The sequence below is a fragment of the Vipera ursinii genome (assembly GCF_947247035.1).
Source record: "Vipera ursinii genome assembly, chromosome: 10".
NCBI lineage: Eukaryota > Metazoa > Chordata > Lepidosauria > Squamata > Viperidae > Vipera > Vipera ursinii.
The window spans coordinates 14,338,626-14,354,596 of NC_139520.1; the positions used below are offsets into that span (position 1 = coordinate 14,338,626).

Below are 15,971 nucleotides of genomic sequence, written 5' to 3' on the forward strand. Positions count from 1 at the left end.
CAGCTTGCCTTGGGCGAGCGGTGGGCTGGCACGTATGCACATATGCACATAGCTCATCATGTGCAAGTTGAACTGTGCATGCGTGGCAGCCTGCCCTGCCCCAGCTTGCTGACTGTGCAGCCCAGTTCCCCTGGGCCGCTGCTGTAAAGCACTAAGGAGCGGTATATAAGTCTATTTGCGATGGCTATTGCTATAATTAACACATGATTATTATTTCTGTGAGGTCCTTGGTGCTCTCTAAGCTTGGTTGATTTCTTGTAGATGCTTCAGAGGTTTGCACAGCCATTTAAAAATAGCTTCTGAATTATAATGTTGGAGAAAGGTCACAGTTGTATTTTATACATAACTCATACGCACAGAAGAGCTGGAAGAGAAATATAGAATCTGTATCTGTGCACTCTTAGATTTGCTTTTATGCATAGTAAAAGTTCCCAAAACTTTCCTCTTTGTTTTTTGGCATCTTCAATACAAATTAATAAAAACAAGCAGTCTTGTGACATCCTAAAAACCTAACCAGTTCAAGTTTATTACTACTCTGTTTGGCTTAATTATTTTCCCCCCCACTTTGGCTAGATTTATTTTGTGAAGCTACAAAAAAACCTATATGACTTTAAAATGCATTTGACTAACTTCTCTTAAGTTTCTGTATATTATGGCTAGGCCATTTTTCTTTAACTGGCGTTCCTTGAATCATCCACAGTTGGCTGTGTTTGCAGAAAACATTTGAGTAAAAAAAAAATGGTTTACAAGCCACAAGAAAACAGACTGTTATAATTTAGCACTGTGAACTGTGCTAATTAACTGTGAACTCAGTTAATATATTTGCTGGTAGCATGGTCTGATGGGTGTGGGGTATTTTAATATTAATCTTATTAATTTTTATTGTAATTGGGCTACATTATTTAATTCTTTCTTAACTTTTGTACATTGTATTTTTTATTGTATTTATTGCCCTGTACACCGCCCTGAGTCCTTCGGGAGAAGGGCGGTATAGAAATTAAATTAATATTATTATTATTATTATTATTATTATTATTATTATTATTATTATTATTATTATTATTATTATTATTATTATTATTATTATTATTATTATTATTAGATAGCCAGGTGGGTAATTTCTTGGGATCTGCACTTGCTTGCTCATTGGCTTTTAATCTCTCTGCAGATTGTATCCTTAATGGAACTGAACTACCTCACTTTTGAAAAAGGACAACATGCTTCTCAGGTAATTCAAATGTGTTGGTCCTAACTCTCTTTGTTTTGAGCTATCCTGCTTATCAGCTGTTAAATACAGGTGGGATGTAGCCAACTTTTTCTCCTTTTGCTTTCTTTACGGGGTGTCCACTAGTCACCAGTCCGATCTTCGTGTTGTGAAGACACCATCAGCCAAATATCATCCACCTCCAGTTTATCTTCCATAATACTAGTGACAACGGTGACACCAGAAGAAGCCAAATCTAATTATAAAGAGGTAAGCTGATGATCTGGTGAGCATTTGGAAGGACGGTCCAAGTTCTAATATAACCCCTGTTTTGTCCCTCTTTCTTAAATAGCATCAAGCTCCATCCACTTGATTGGCAGATTCGGGAGATCGAAGATGCATACATTCCCCTTATGTGCTGCTAAACCTCAGATTTCAGAAGGAATATTGCAGTAGATGAATATAGATGCTGAAATATGGAAGATAGAGGAGATGATAGCACAGATTTATACAGGGAAGAGGCTGATCTTTAACCGGAGCCTAGAAACTCAAAAGTTTTTAAGTATCTGACAAATTTTAGAAGGGAGAGTATTTCAGAATGAAGGGGCTGCTACTAAGAAACCTGCTTACAAGATATTTAATGCATGGTTCTTGCACTTAGCAAGCAACTAGATCTGTAACAATGAAGGACATTTGTAAAACCTTCCTTCCTTCCCTTCCCATCCCATCCCATCCCATCCTGCTTTTATTATTTTTACAAATAACACATCTGATGCACCTTCCTCCTCCTATTTTCCCCAAAACAACCCTCTGAAGTGGGTTGAATTAAGAGAGTTACTAGCTCAAGATCACCTAGCTGGCTTTCATGGCTAAGGTGGGCCTTGAACTCATCGTCTCCCGCTTTCTAGTCTGGTATCTTAATCAGTAGACCAAACTGGCTTTCTCTCCTGGTGTCTAAATTTTAAGGTTCTTTTATGTCAAACCAAACCTTCAGCTTCAGCAACCATTTAACATCTCGGTGCCCTGTTCTGTATGTGCTGCACCTTCTGGGCTAGTCGTAAGAGCGGAAGCCCACTTTGCAATACTGTATATCAATTCTGTAATAGATGCCAAATCAGGTAAAATGCTTTCTCTTTCTTGTGTTATTTGTTCTGTAGGTGGATAAGCTTCTAAGAGCAGTTGCTGATGGAGACTTGGAGATGGTAAGAGCAGTTCACTGGATTCATGCTTTGCAAGACTGTAGATGCTGGTGGGCGCATACATTGATGATGGTGCTAAGTAGAGTTTCCCATTGTAAGTCAGCAGTTCTTAAAGAAAATCCAAGTGGAAGTAGATTGTCAATTGCATAGTGGGAACATCTAGGTTTATACTCTCAACTCTTCTTGTGGGGCGGGCTGGAAAACATCGCCCTGTTCCAGTTGCCCACAATCCTGGTAATGGGAACAGCAAAATGTTAGTGGGTGATCCTGATGTTTTCAGCCATCGTAACAATGCCAGTTACAAAAGCATCCAAATGAGTGTCCCCAAATGTTCAGTGGTGCAAGTTGCTTCATTGCTTTTCCATGGGGAAGGACGACAATATGGTGGACCTTGCAAGAAGGCATGTCCAGCCTGAGTAGGACTATTCCATACGACAACCTAAACTGTTGCAGTTCCATTTATATGCATGTGTTATGTATGTATGGAGTGTATTTAAATAGTTCAATTTGTGCCATTTTTTAAACATGCCGTTCCTGGTTGATGCAGTGTTCTTGCGTTGAATTTTGATAGTCCTACCTGGGAGCATTGTTTTTCACAAGAAAATTTTGAATAAAATGTTGAATAAAAATAAAAAAAGATTTTGAATAAAAACGGGCTATGTGGCTTCATTTCCTCTAGATCTAGATGGAGCACATGCTGGGTTTTTAAATAGCAGTGACTGTAAAAAAATTTTTAAAAAGCTTTCCCTTTGTACAATGCTCATAACCAAGAATTTTCTTATGCTTCCCTCATTTCTGACTTAGCATTCTGGCTTCAAACATGAACCGTATTGAAAAGATAAATAAAATAGCAGCAAGAGCTGAGGAAAGACATTGGCCTATTCTGGTGCAAAGCCTTCTGGTTTTTAATCTCCAGCAATCCCAGCTAAAAGGATTGAGCAGAGAGGAACATCGAAGTCTAGATTAAGAGGGGATGTCTTTCCTAATTTAGATCACATCTCCTTAGCAAATTCATCTTGGCAGTGATAACATTTAACGGTTCTATCGCTTGCCTGGTAGGAAATGAAATATCACAAGGGGCCAACGTTACGTCTTCTGCCATGTCTCATTTAATTTGCCCATTTCTGGGGAAATACCAGGCAGCTGTTCTGTTCTTGCTGAGATGACATCTTTACCCCTGGGCTGAAGAATGGCAAACATTGCAGATTGATAAAGATTTCAAAATGCTTCTGTGTGTCCAGGTGGGCAAAAATCCTTTCAAGCATAAAATGAGATTTCCAAAAGCCAAATGTTTTAGTCTTAAGCTTCTTCTGTTAGGCTGGTTTTTAATGTGTAGGAAAGCTGTGAGGCTCCTTACGAAAGGGTGTGGAGCTCATAAAGATGGATTACTGTAGGGAATGAGACCTGAACAACCCACGTATTTTCCAATCCTCTGTATTTATTGTAGGTGCGCTATCTCTTGGAATGGGGAGATGATGATCTGGAAGATCCCAAGGAAACCAGCAATATGAGGACCCCAGAATTATGTCATCCTTTGTGTCAGTGTTCGAGATGTAGCCCTCTGCAAAAGGTTGGTGGCTGCTCCTATCGGATATGTTCTGACTTGGCTTATGAGAAGTCTGCAATTAATCACACTTGCCTTCTAACGATGTTCCCATGAGCTGCTGGGAAAAAACTGCTTTCCTCATTAAGTGGGCTGTTGTAAGGATTGGGTGGTTGATTGAAGGAAATTCATTTCACTCCTAAGAAGAGTAGAAGGTGGCTTTATAGCCTTGACTCAGCCGTCTCTTCTACAGCTCGTTTGGGCATTGTCTCGTCCTCTGCACCAGGAAAGTTTTGTACCTGTGCAAGTAAGCTGAGATCTTCCTTTCCCAAACAGTCTGGTGTGTCTTTCTTGTCATCTTACCTCCCCCTCCCATTTTTAATTTGCAAATCAAAGGCCTCTTACTTTGAGTTTGTTTAATTGTTCTCATTGTCTGGAAAGTCCTCCTTAGTTCCAAGTCAACCAATATGATTTCATGCCACTGCTTTTTGCATTAGCCCCGCTCACGGTAACACGTAAAAAGTTTGAAAGTAAAACATGGTGTGTTTTGTGGTTGTTATGTGTTGGTCTCAGCTGGTTGGAGGAATTGGTCATGCAGAAATGCCAGGCTGATGTCCTGTGTGCTTTTATTTCTCCCACCAGAAGTTCTTCAGGCTACCTTCAAATGGCCTTGGAGTGAACGTTACCAATCAAACTGGTCTGACGTCACTGCACATTGCTGCTCTACATGGGCATGTGGACCTGGTAGCCCTGTTACTGAAACATGGAGCAAACATTGAAGCCAAAGATGTGAACCAAGCAGGACCTCTCCACTTCGCCTGCCAGAATGGCCATTTTCAGGTGAGCCATCAAATGGATAGCTGGGAAGCCCGTGAATACATTGGTCTTCGGATCCTGGGTAGAGACAGCCTGTGGCACCGCTCGTATTCATGCTGATAATAAAGCTCAAACCAGAGGTGTCACTTGAAGCACAAATTGATCGTGTTCAAATTAACCTACTTTGGACATATTATATAAAGATCTAGCTCTCTGGAAAGGGCTGTTCCTGGGAAGGGTGGAAGGAAAAATAAGAGGAGGGGTAGACTCAGTTGTAATGGTGATGGAGGCACTATCGGAGGACCCCAAAGACCAGGTTAGGGACATTTGTCATGATGTACATCTGGAGAACATCTCATCTGTGTGGTCACTAGGAGTCAACATCAACGATGGCACATAATCAGAATCAATAATTAAAGCAGATTTCAGACTCCCCCAGTTTGTTGTTTTGTGTTGAAACTAAACTAGCTATAATGCCCCTTTGTTCCAACAGGTAGTGGAATTTCTGATAGAGTGCACTGCTAAGCAAAACAAAAAGGACATTTATGGAAATACCCCCTTAATGTATGCTTCCTTGAAAGGCTATCAGGAGATAGCAGCCATTTTATTACAGGTGAGAGATCCTGTATTGCTTTTTTACCTGTTTTTCTATTCTTTTTGCCTTGGTACTCACGAATCAATTACTCCTTTTTCACGGTCGCATGGATTGAGATTGAAAATATTTGTTTTCATTTTTACTGAAGCTTGCTTCTCACATTTGGAAGTTACAGTAATATGAGGTTTGTTTAAACAAACAAGCTGTTTTCTCACTTTGTGAGAACGACTGTGTTGAAGAGAAGGCACAAAAATGTGCATATCATCTCTTAAATCCGAGGTAAGAAATGTGTGCAAGTAAAGGATTGGGGTGGAACTCAACTTAGCTGCATGGTAACCCTGCAAAAAAAGATCATTTTCTGCATTTCCAGCTCAAAAGATAAAAGCACACACAGGAAAAGCCTTTTCTTCAGACTTTAATAAAGAAGTGCTACAAAAACTTTTTTTAGGAGATATTCTAAGAAGATGGGAACTTTTTAAAACTCCTGAATACTCCTACCAAGAAAGTCTGATATATAAATTCTTTTTTGCAGGGCCCTCAGGGATTAAACTATATTGTCCATGAATGAATCAATTGAAATTAGAAGGCTTTGAAATTTGCAAGCACGGCTTGTAAAAGAAGTTTGTTTTCCCCTTTCCTGTTTTTGCTTTTCCAGCATGGAGCCTCAGTCAACCTTTCCAATAACCAAGGCAACACACCTCTTCACAAAGCGGTGATAGGAAATTACGAAGCAGTGGTTCAGTTGCTGCTGCAGCATGGCGCATTGGTGCACCTTAGGAACAACAGGCAGTGCACCCCTCTTGACTATGCTGGACCTGTAAGTTGCACATGAAGTCTCAGAATCATTATATATGTCAAGAAATGCTTAAATCTTTATAGGGCTCACAATATGTTTCCCAACCAATCCTTGAAGTTCGGCTCTTGTAGTGCCCTCGTGATTGTGATCTGGGTGCTTGGCAACCTGCCTGGATTTCCGGCCATCAGTGTCCAGTCATGTAATTGCGATTTGCTATCCTTCCTGCTGGCTTCCCATGAGCCAAGTCAGTGGGGAAACCAGCAGGAAATCGAAGCCACAAGAGGTCCTTGTTTAACAACTGACAATGATTTATTTAAGGATGGTAACCAGAACTGCCAGAATTACTGTTGCTAAGCAGCTAGTCATCTGACATTATGCTTTACGACTTCTTTGCTTAATGAAGACACCAATCCCAACTACGATCCTTAAGTGAGGACTATCTGTGAAGACAAAAACATCCTAATCCAAACCAGGCCGTTGTTTCAGGATTGCTTAGAATGACTGGGTTGCTCCTTATGCTCGATTGTCATATGATTCCCTCGTGTTGATTTTTTTAAACCACAGTTGATACGTATGTCCCACAAAGTCCATCCATTGTGGCCTAATCAGTAAATCGGGAGCCACCAGCTCATCCCATAAGCCAGGTCTGGTTTGAGATGCTGAGCACTGGATCTGGGGGGGGGGGGGGGGCTTCTTGCCTGCAAACGTGGTCTTTGTTCGCTTAGTAAAGTCTTTTCCTCTTCTGCATTAATACAGTGTATCAGATTTAAAGATGGAACTGGCTTTCAAATTAATCTCAAGATGGTACGGTTGGGTGACATGTGCAACACCAGTGGGATTCAGTAATCTTTTTAATAGGAGCAAATCCTTCCATTTATCCTCTCTCTTCCACCCTGTTTAAAGAATTCAGGCCTCCTCAAGCTTCTTCAGGCTGCGGCATCCTCCGAGGAGGACGGACAGACGCTCTGCAAAGCTCGCGTATCGCGGAAGATCAGGAAAAAAAGTGAGTGCTCCATTGTGACTAGTGAAAGCTTACTGAGAATAGGACAGTTCTCCAAAGCAGCTAGAACACAGGGATATTGTTTTGATTGCTGAACAAAAATAAAAGCATCTTCTCTCTTTGCCGGTTATGTTTCTACCTGTGTGTGCAAGAGGATAGCTAGTGGCTAGTGTTTGCCTGACTGTTGCTGGAGTTTTTGCAAATGATAACGTTTAAGCGGGTGCACTCCATTAAGGCTGGCTATTACTTCGAAACAGAAATGAACAGCAGTGATTTTGGATCTTTTGCTGATACTAATCTGTGGCCTCAAGCTTATTTTTTGCTTAATGCTGAGTTGTTGAATAGTGCAGTAATGCTGAGATTTAAGTAGTGGAGTTTGTGCCAAGACCAAGGGTGAACGTGGCTCTAGAAAAGCTAACCTTTTTTTATTTTCCCATTGTGTAAGCAAGATCATTTACCTGTGGCTTAATGATTCATAGCTTTAAAACAACACCCACTCTGAGAATCTAGAAATGAAAATGGGTGAAGATTTGCCTTTCTTTTCACAACTGACTTCCAACATAGATTGCAAATTACATGTCACTTGCTTTCGTTACTCAGAATGAGAACAATTGCCCACCCTCAGTCATCCTGCAAGTGGTTCTCCACCCCTGGTTGGCGCATTTAAGGAATTTGTTCTCCTTAAAAACTCCTTGCTGTAAATCAGATTGAAAGTCCATTTATTCCAGTGAAACCTCTCTTACATAGCCAGGAAGAGCCTTGGAGAAAACTCACAAGTTACAATCCTTATATAGCTGTTCTTCTCCGGGGTCCTATTTCAAGGTAGACTGCCCCTTGATTGTTGTAATTTCTGCACAAAACTCTCTTTCCACATGGCATTGTTTTCAGCTTGCACCTAACAAAATGCAAATGGCAAAGCTGGCAGTTATCATTGACGATTCTATGTGAGACAAATAAGCAGAGTTGCTGTATTTAAAACTGCTTCCCATAGGAGTGATCTCTGTGCCTGCACATGTACCTACGGCTGCAGACAAACAATGGTGAGAAACCTCTACAGATAGTCCTTGTTTAGTGACTGTTTTAACAATCATTTGCAGTTACGACCATGATAAAATAACTGTCTTTGCATTATGACCGCTGCAGGTCTATTAAGCAAAACAAAGCTGAAGATGATTAAGCACAAGCTATAGTTTCACTTAGCAGCTACTTCATTTAATTGTAGTCGCTAAACGAGGACTAACTGTACTTTGTTTCCTATATGCAGTGGAAGTTTTATTATTTGTAAAGTGAGCATCCAGACGCATCCTGTACTTGCTGCCTAAAATTCTATGGTCTGTTCCAGATCTCATTCTGCCTGAAGTATTGACCCATCCATAATCCATTCAGCATTACAAGGTGCACTGTCACCATGATGCTGAACCTACTCAGGCCTTTCTTTACCTTGTCAAAAAAGCAGATTATGCTGCTCATTTTAATGGAGGATTGCCTAGTCAAGTGCTCAAGAATACTGCCCATTTCATGAATTTTGTACTTTAAATCTACAGTCAGTTTTAAGACTCCTGAGACAACAGATGATCTCATTGCCCGGCGCCTTCAACTACTTGAGTCAATCCATCGATTTAACAAGTAGGTTTCAAATTTTTGTGAAGTGTTAAAAATGCCCAATTCTAAAAGATATTGCCAGAGTGAATGTGAAGAGCTGAAGTTACCTCAGATGTTGGAATCTAATAAGGAATGGATCTTTTGACAATCGCCCCTGAATTATGGGGACATGTTATAGCGAATCAGTTATTAACCTCTGTGCAAATTACATAGTCTTCAACTTATGACCACGTTTGAGACCGGATCTTCCATCATTAAGCAATACAGTTAAGTTAGTTGTGCCCAATTTTACAGGCTTGTTTGTCATTAAGTGAATTGAATGCTAGTTAAATGAATCCTGGTTGCCTCATGGATTTTGCTTGTCGAAAGCCAGCTGGGAAGGTCACAAATAGCAATGCTGTGGCTCTGGGACATTGCAACCATCATAAATACATGCTAACCAGGTGCCCAAATTTATGTGACCACAGGGACGCTGTGACAGCCGTATGCATTAAAACTGGTCGGATGTCACCTTTTTTCCAGCACTGCCATAATTTTGGTTGTTAAATGAATGGTTGTAAGCCGAGGACTATCTGTAATTGGTATTATCAATGTTTTATATTGGCTGTTCTAAAAATAGAAGGACTGCTGGGTGTATATGCATTTCAAGATTACTGAATTGAACTGAGAAGATACCTTGAATTTAAGATAATCCATCCAAACCAGGAAAGGACATGTTACAAATGTACATGCATGATTATATGCACACCCATCAAAAGCCAACTCTAATTTAGACATTTGGAAGAATGGTTTATATAGTCCAGAGAATACCTTTAAATGGTTTGGTTTCGGAGCTTTAAATTTACAAACTTCAAAGGGGATATCCTCCTGGCAATTGATTTTCAAGAAAACTCAAGCATTAGAAGTGAAAGCAAGCTAATCCTCTTTCAGTTGAAATATTGCCCTCTGGCGGCTGGGCTGAGGAACCAAGTGAGATAGACTGAAGCATGGAGTAACTTAAGTTTTCCCTCTTGTGTTCTCTTAGATCAAGAGACCTGCGCAAAGCCATAACAAAAGATAAAAGTGTGCCTAACTTTGATGAAGAATTATTGCACCAGGTAGGTATACAGTAATGCACTTTTGTTTGCTTTTTAAAACACAAATAAATTCTGCGTGAGATAAAACTTTTAAATATTTTTTATAGAATAAAAACATGAACATTTGGGGCAGAAGAGGGAGGAGAGGAAAAAGTAGAAAGGGAAAGAGGTTTGTATAGTGAAGGAAGAAACGTATGTGGGCTTCCAGGACCTAGAGCAAGATTTGCCAATTTTCTCTTTGCTGCAGGAAAAAAAAGGGGAAATGAACATTGGCTAGCATTAGCAGGGAAGACTTAATTCTCTTTCCGTGTGAAATTTTAATTTCAGCCTTGGAAAATCTTATCAAGGCATTTTGATAGTCTGCAACCAGGGGCATATGCTTATTTCAAGCTTGGAACAAAATGTGACACTTTTTCAAAGATTTTAGCAGTAAGAAACAATAGCAATTTGAAACAAAACTCTTTAAAGAGGAGAAGTGGGCTGGAAATCTGTAAAACAAGTACAAAGTGAATGCTGTTTTAGAGGACATGGAACAGTCAGAATGGATACACACACACAAACACACATGTGTGTGTAAAGGTAAAGGTTCCCCCGCACATGCGTGCTAGTCGTTTCCGACTCTAGGGGCCGGTGCTCATCTCTGTTTCAAAGCCAAAGAGCCAGCGCTTGTCCCAGGATGTCTCCGTGGTCACGTGGCCGGCATGACTAGACGCCAAAGGCGCATGGAACACTGTTACCTTCCCACCGTAGTGGTCCCTATTTTTCTACTTGCATTTTTACGTGCTTTTGAACTGCTAGGTTGGCAGAAGCTGGGACGAGTAACAGGCGTTCACTCTGCTACGCGGCACTCGTGATTCGACCCGCCAAACTGCCGACCTTCTGATCGACAAGCTCAGCGTCCTAGCCCGCTGAGCCACCCCGTCATTGTGTGTGTGTGTGTGTGTGTATTGAAATGGACTTCTTTGCATTTCAACGAGATAAAAACTACCATCCTTCCCTCCTTTCTTCTCTAAGCTAGCTATCAAGAGCTTTAATAACAAGCAGAATCCAGTGGATGCGTTAGAGCAAACCCAGACTCATAATCTTGATGCCAAGAGCTGCGATGGACCTGTAACCGCTGAAGGCGATGCAGGGATAGCACCTTTTAGAAAAAGAGAAGTACAACGGAGTCACACTATTAGCGTGGGACTTTCAACAACAGGTATCGGTGACTTCTACAGCTCACCCAGAGATGCAAATGCTGCTCCCACTGACAACTGTCCTGAGAATTGATGCTCTAAAACAAAAGGAATAAGGAAATCCGGGTGTCTCACACAAGGAACATGAGCTTCAGGTGGAGCGGTTCAGCATTGAAGAGGCTACGTGGGATCGAGGTTTTCAAAATTACGTCAGACGTTCAGCAGGAAGAGAAGCTTCCCCCTCTGACTTGGCATGGAGTTTGCACTTCTGGAGATGGACATTCCTGTTTATTTTTGAATGAATTATTAAAATCCCGTACAATAGAAATATATTTTAAAAAAACTAGAAATATATTGAATGTCAGAATCTATATAGTATTTGCACTCTCTAATCAATTTTAGTAACAATAAGATATGTGAGAGAAAAACTTTTTATGGCTTTTTGAAGGATTGTTCTATTTTTTATTCTGAAAATGCAGTGGTTTTAGTTGGTGAACTGCTGATGGCTGGAATGCTTCCAGTACTCCCAACAGTAATGAGGGGGTACTTAAAAGTTTAAAGAGGCAAAATTGTGTAGCTCATTTAGCACTCACCGAACTGATTGCAGTGGAGGCTGGAACAGGGAAATTAAGAGTAATGGCTTTTAACAAAAGGCACATTGCATCTTGCAGAAGAGAATAGACCCTAATTAAAAAAGAATTCCCTCCCGAGCGGAGTTGAAACTTCTATTCAGTATGTTTTGTGTTATATGAACTGCCCACGTAACTGGGCAGCCCAACCGCATTAGCTATTTCAAATCATGTATCTGTGGCACACAAAATAGGCCTACTTAAGATGAGCCTAGTTGAGCAGAGCACATCTGATTTAAGTTGCAATTTTTGAAAAGCAGCTTCATTGCCCTTACTTTCAAAGGCACTTCCAACTGGTCCGTTGTGCACTTTTAGAAATGGAATGTCAACTTTAGGTGAACATTCCAAGTCAGTTATGCTGAATAGCGCAATAATTTCATTTCGTATTTTGTGTTTATGTAATGTTTGTATACAAAATTGTGTGCTTTTTAAATTGGTTTAATTGTGTCTTAATAACTTGTTTTAGGTAGTAAGGTTGACTTAGAATTTCTCTGTACATTAACATACGGTTTAAAAACTGAGCTTTAGCTTGCTGCTGAAAAAGTTTATTTTTCTACTAAGTAACTCACCTAATTTTCATATGTGCCTTGGACTTGTGCCAAATAATGTAAACTAAAGTAGTAAAATTAACTGTTATGTGTTCTTAATGTCTGACCCTTTAATTTAAGTCACAATTTGTAAGCTAATCTGTGAGCGTCTCCTAAAATGTTCAGAATGTTGCTGAAACCCGTATTTTTGGGACACAAGATATTTCTTGAGGATCAACTAGATACCTGAACCTAGGATGAAACCCCCACCTGCCTGGTTATGCTCGGGTTCAGTTTAATCTGTTATATAAACCCGACTATAATGCTTATTCAATAATCTAATTCAGTTGTCTCAAGACAATCTATGAACACAGTTCTGTGCTCCTCAAAACTATTTACAGCCACCATCCTAGAGAGAGAGAGAGAGAGGACTTCCAGTGTTGTACAAAATGTATATTGTGGAATAGGAAGAGACAAGAATTGGTTACAGCTAATTTTGCTTAATGGAAAGGTTTAATACATTTCAGAGCCTATACAAGCCAGAAAAAGATCTCTTTCAACACTCTGACTTATAAAGGATATTTTATGCATGGATCAAACACTTACGTTCAGTAACAAAAAGGTATATTGTTTACAGTGGCATCATGCATGGAAGGTGGTCTTATGAGCTGCTTTACAACTCTGAAAATGGGAAATAATTTCAGTAGAATAGAATGTATTTATGTGGTGGTGAATTACACCAAGATAAAATACAGAAACTAGCCTTTGATTGATTTTAGCAAACATTAAAATCTTCTCTTTAAAAAGAACCTTAAAATTAATTTTGGCTAAATTATGTTCAAAAATTGAAGCATTTATTAGTCTGCTTCTGTATAAAAACAACATACTGAAGGTTTTCTTTTCCCAAACAGACTTTAATTAAATTTCATGATGTTCTAAGCAAAGCATCCTGAATTTGCAATACAGCAAATTAGTCAAAAATACATTATGCAGCCATATTTTTGTGAACCAGCCTGTCTTGCTTGGTTCCAAACCAAGTTTATCAAACTCCAGTAAGTGTTCTGAAATATAATGTACACATTGTATTTCTGATCCTTTGAAACCATACTAATGCTAATCAGGCTTCAAAGCCAATTTCAAAAACACAGCCATCAGGAAATCTTGTTTGGCATTAAACACAGCTAAGATAATTGAAAATGAGGTGAGAATTTCTACATGGGGAGAGAATAAACTCAATGGCTGCTCCTCAACTTTTACTCATGGATAATAAATGAATACTTTATGGGTATATTGTATGTCCCCCCCTCCATTTAAATATAAAAACAAAATTCTCTTTCCAATATGTAATTTAGCCTGTAGACAAATTGGTATTTGTTGGCAAGGTAGTATTTCATTTCCTATGGGACATGAAGTACCTACAGGAGAGTCAGGGTAAATATCTTTTCACATCTGCCAGTTGCACAGTAAATTTAACTACATGGTGTGAAAGGAAAGCTGAAACCTAGGAAATAATGAATCCTTATTTCTCAAGCTCATATAAAACCTATCTAAGAAAACAATTTCACTTAATTATACAGAAGGCAAGCTTATCCGTTTTACTTTTTATAAAAATGTGTACAGAACATTGTGTAAACTTTCATCTATGATAGAACATACTTTCCTTGACATATTCCAGACAATTAGCAGTTGACAACCGTCTTCATATTTCATTAATTAATCTTCCTCATCAGAATCCAACACTTTTCTTCTATTGAACTAGAAGAATGATAGAATATAGGTGAATCAGGCTTCATAGTTTGAGGCTAAATTGTCAGTAGTTGATTTATAGTAACAATATCAAAAGTTTATAAGACGCACACACGTACAACAATTCTAGCACTGATGTGTAATCCCATATTATTGCTAGGTAGTCTTCCTATACAATTTTGAAGGTGCACAAAGTTAAACTGTACTCTTAAAACTTATCTACTTAAAGTGTCCTTAGCCTCTATGGTGTTGGGTGGGGGGGAGGCAGAAGAAAGAATCTGGACAGTTTACAGAAAAAATTAAAAGAAAATAAGGCATATCAAGAAAAAGACAACTGACCAAGGTCAAAATCCAAAGAACCAAATAGCAAAAAACCCCACACACAAATGGGTTCAATAACCATCCTAATCCTAAGCTTGAAAGAACAGACAGTTTGTGGAATATTGCAAGAGTGGGAGCAGTTCAAAGATAAAGAGTGAAGGGGCAAAACATTAAAAGGGGCTAAGAAAAACAAATGCAATGTATTGAGCAGATAATATTCAATAAATAGGAAGCCTTTCACATCCGTAAATTATCTGCTGCCAGATTCCATGATGTAATTTGCTCTATTCTACCTGAAGAGCTACATCAAATACTCACTGCCAACTATGCTGTGTCTACTTTACTTCCTTTCTGTACAAACCAGATGTAATTACTTTAAATTAGTCTTAAGATATCTCACCTTCACTGTTGTTTTTTTGTCTGTTTGCTGACTCACTTTTTCAAGTATTTCTATCAACCCTTGTTCTGATACCTAAGAAGTCAGGAGAATGGAAAGAATATTTACTTGGTAGAATGGTAGAGAGAGCTCTAGCTGAAAAATGCAGGGATTTAAAATATTTTATGGTTCTCATGTTGAATTAGTAAAAGGTTCCCCCGCACGTGTGTGCTAGTTGTTTCCGACTCTAGGGGCCGGTGCTCATCTCCATTTCAAAGCCGAAGAGCCAGCGCTTGTCCGAGGACGTCTCCGTGGTCATTTGGCCGGCATGACTAGACGCCAAAGGCGCACGGAACGCTGTTACCTTCCCACCGTAGTGGGCCCTATTTTTTTACTTGCATTTTTACGTGCTTTCGAACTGCTAGGCTGGCAGAAGCTGGGACGAGTAACAGGCGCTCACTCTGTTACGCGGCACTCGGGATTCGACCTGCCAAACTGAGTTTGGCAGGTCGAATTACTGGTACCTTTTTTTATTAAGATACAAATAGCAACAATCAACTGTTCGAACTATACTTATGATTTTGTCCTCCACATACAAATAGCACAGTAGCAAAGAGGCAGAAGCTAAGGTGGGAAAACTGTCAAAATATTACGAATAGCTAACTGCTTGCTTTGCTAGCTATATTGTTCAAGTCACTAATATCCAGAATGCTCAGAGGGCTTGGGAGACAGGCTGCTTCTTCCCCCACCGAAGCAAGTTCTAAAAAAGGCAGGAAACACTCCTGCTTAGCAACATCGCCAGTAGAAGTTCTTTTGGAGCAAGTGGTTCTTTAAGGGTCCACCCATACTCTCCTTTATATAAAACAGCTTCCTGGTTCTCTGAAACCAGAGAAGAAGTTACCCAGGGAGAGAGATAAAGGACCATTCTAATTGCAGTGAACATTTTATAAGTTTTTGGCAGGCTGTTACACCATCCGAATTCCAAATAAGAAAAAAAACAAAACCTCAGGTTTTTATTCCCTTTTCAAATAATAGCCATCCAAATGTACTTTGGGAAACCACACCTTTGAATACTTTGCTCCACACCTCTGAATACTTTGCTAGAGAGCAATATTGCAGGGAACTTAAGAACAAGAAAGAAACTTACTTTTCCGCCTAGCTGTCCAAATCTTGCCATCTGTATAAGGTAATTTTCAACTGCCTTTGCCTTTTCTGGCTTAACAAGTGCTAAATTGCTTACTGCAAGAGGAAAATAAATATTTGGTTAATTAAAGATTAGTTAAGAGATATATCTGGACTGCTCTCTCAAGAGCTCAATCTCCCTTCATTTTAACACCACAGCAAAACTGGCCTTGGCTGGGTG

General features: G+C 39.6%; 2 protein-coding genes across 8 annotated transcripts in view; one reads left to right on the forward strand and one right to left on the reverse strand.

Moving 5' to 3' along the window:
- ANKRD27 (ankyrin repeat domain 27) overlaps positions 1 to 12,285 on the forward strand; it is a 37,564-nt gene extending 25,279 nt beyond the window's left edge. For all 3 annotated transcript variants that reach the window (XM_083370836.1, XM_083370837.1, XM_083370838.1), the window contains 11 exons: positions 1,169 to 1,228; positions 1,352 to 1,474; positions 2,362 to 2,406; positions 3,851 to 3,973; positions 4,589 to 4,786; positions 5,256 to 5,375; positions 6,013 to 6,174; positions 7,057 to 7,156; positions 8,698 to 8,779; positions 9,780 to 9,852; positions 10,846 to 12,285. In XM_083370836.1, the coding sequence (XP_083226962.1) occupies positions 1,169 to 1,228; positions 1,352 to 1,474; positions 2,362 to 2,406; positions 3,851 to 3,973; positions 4,589 to 4,786; positions 5,256 to 5,375; positions 6,013 to 6,174; positions 7,057 to 7,156; positions 8,698 to 8,779; positions 9,780 to 9,852; positions 10,846 to 11,103 (1,344 nt within the window). In that variant the 3' untranslated portion in view covers positions 11,104 to 12,285. The remainder of the gene's footprint in view (positions 1 to 1,168; positions 1,229 to 1,351; positions 1,475 to 2,361; positions 2,407 to 3,850; positions 3,974 to 4,588; positions 4,787 to 5,255; positions 5,376 to 6,012; positions 6,175 to 7,056; positions 7,157 to 8,697; positions 8,780 to 9,779; positions 9,853 to 10,845) is intronic.
- PDCD5 (programmed cell death 5) overlaps positions 1 to 15,971 on the reverse strand; it is a 29,605-nt gene that overhangs the window by 9,161 nt on the left and 4,473 nt on the right. For 2 of the 5 annotated variants that reach the window (XR_014493455.1, XR_014493456.1), the window contains exons 4-6: positions 15,756 to 15,847; positions 14,633 to 14,704; positions 12,772 to 13,920 (exon numbers count right to left, since the gene is read on the reverse strand). Coding sequence is in view for 1 of the 5 variants with exons in the window: in XM_083370839.1 (XP_083226965.1) it covers positions 13,879 to 13,920; positions 14,633 to 14,704; positions 15,756 to 15,847 (206 nt within the window). In the remaining 4 variants the exon portion in view is untranslated. Of the gene's footprint in view, positions 1 to 11,108; positions 11,294 to 12,426; positions 13,921 to 14,632; positions 14,705 to 15,755; positions 15,848 to 15,971 lie in introns of those variants that run through there. The other 3 variants (XR_014493458.1, XR_014493457.1, XM_083370839.1) reach the window with 3 other exon arrangements.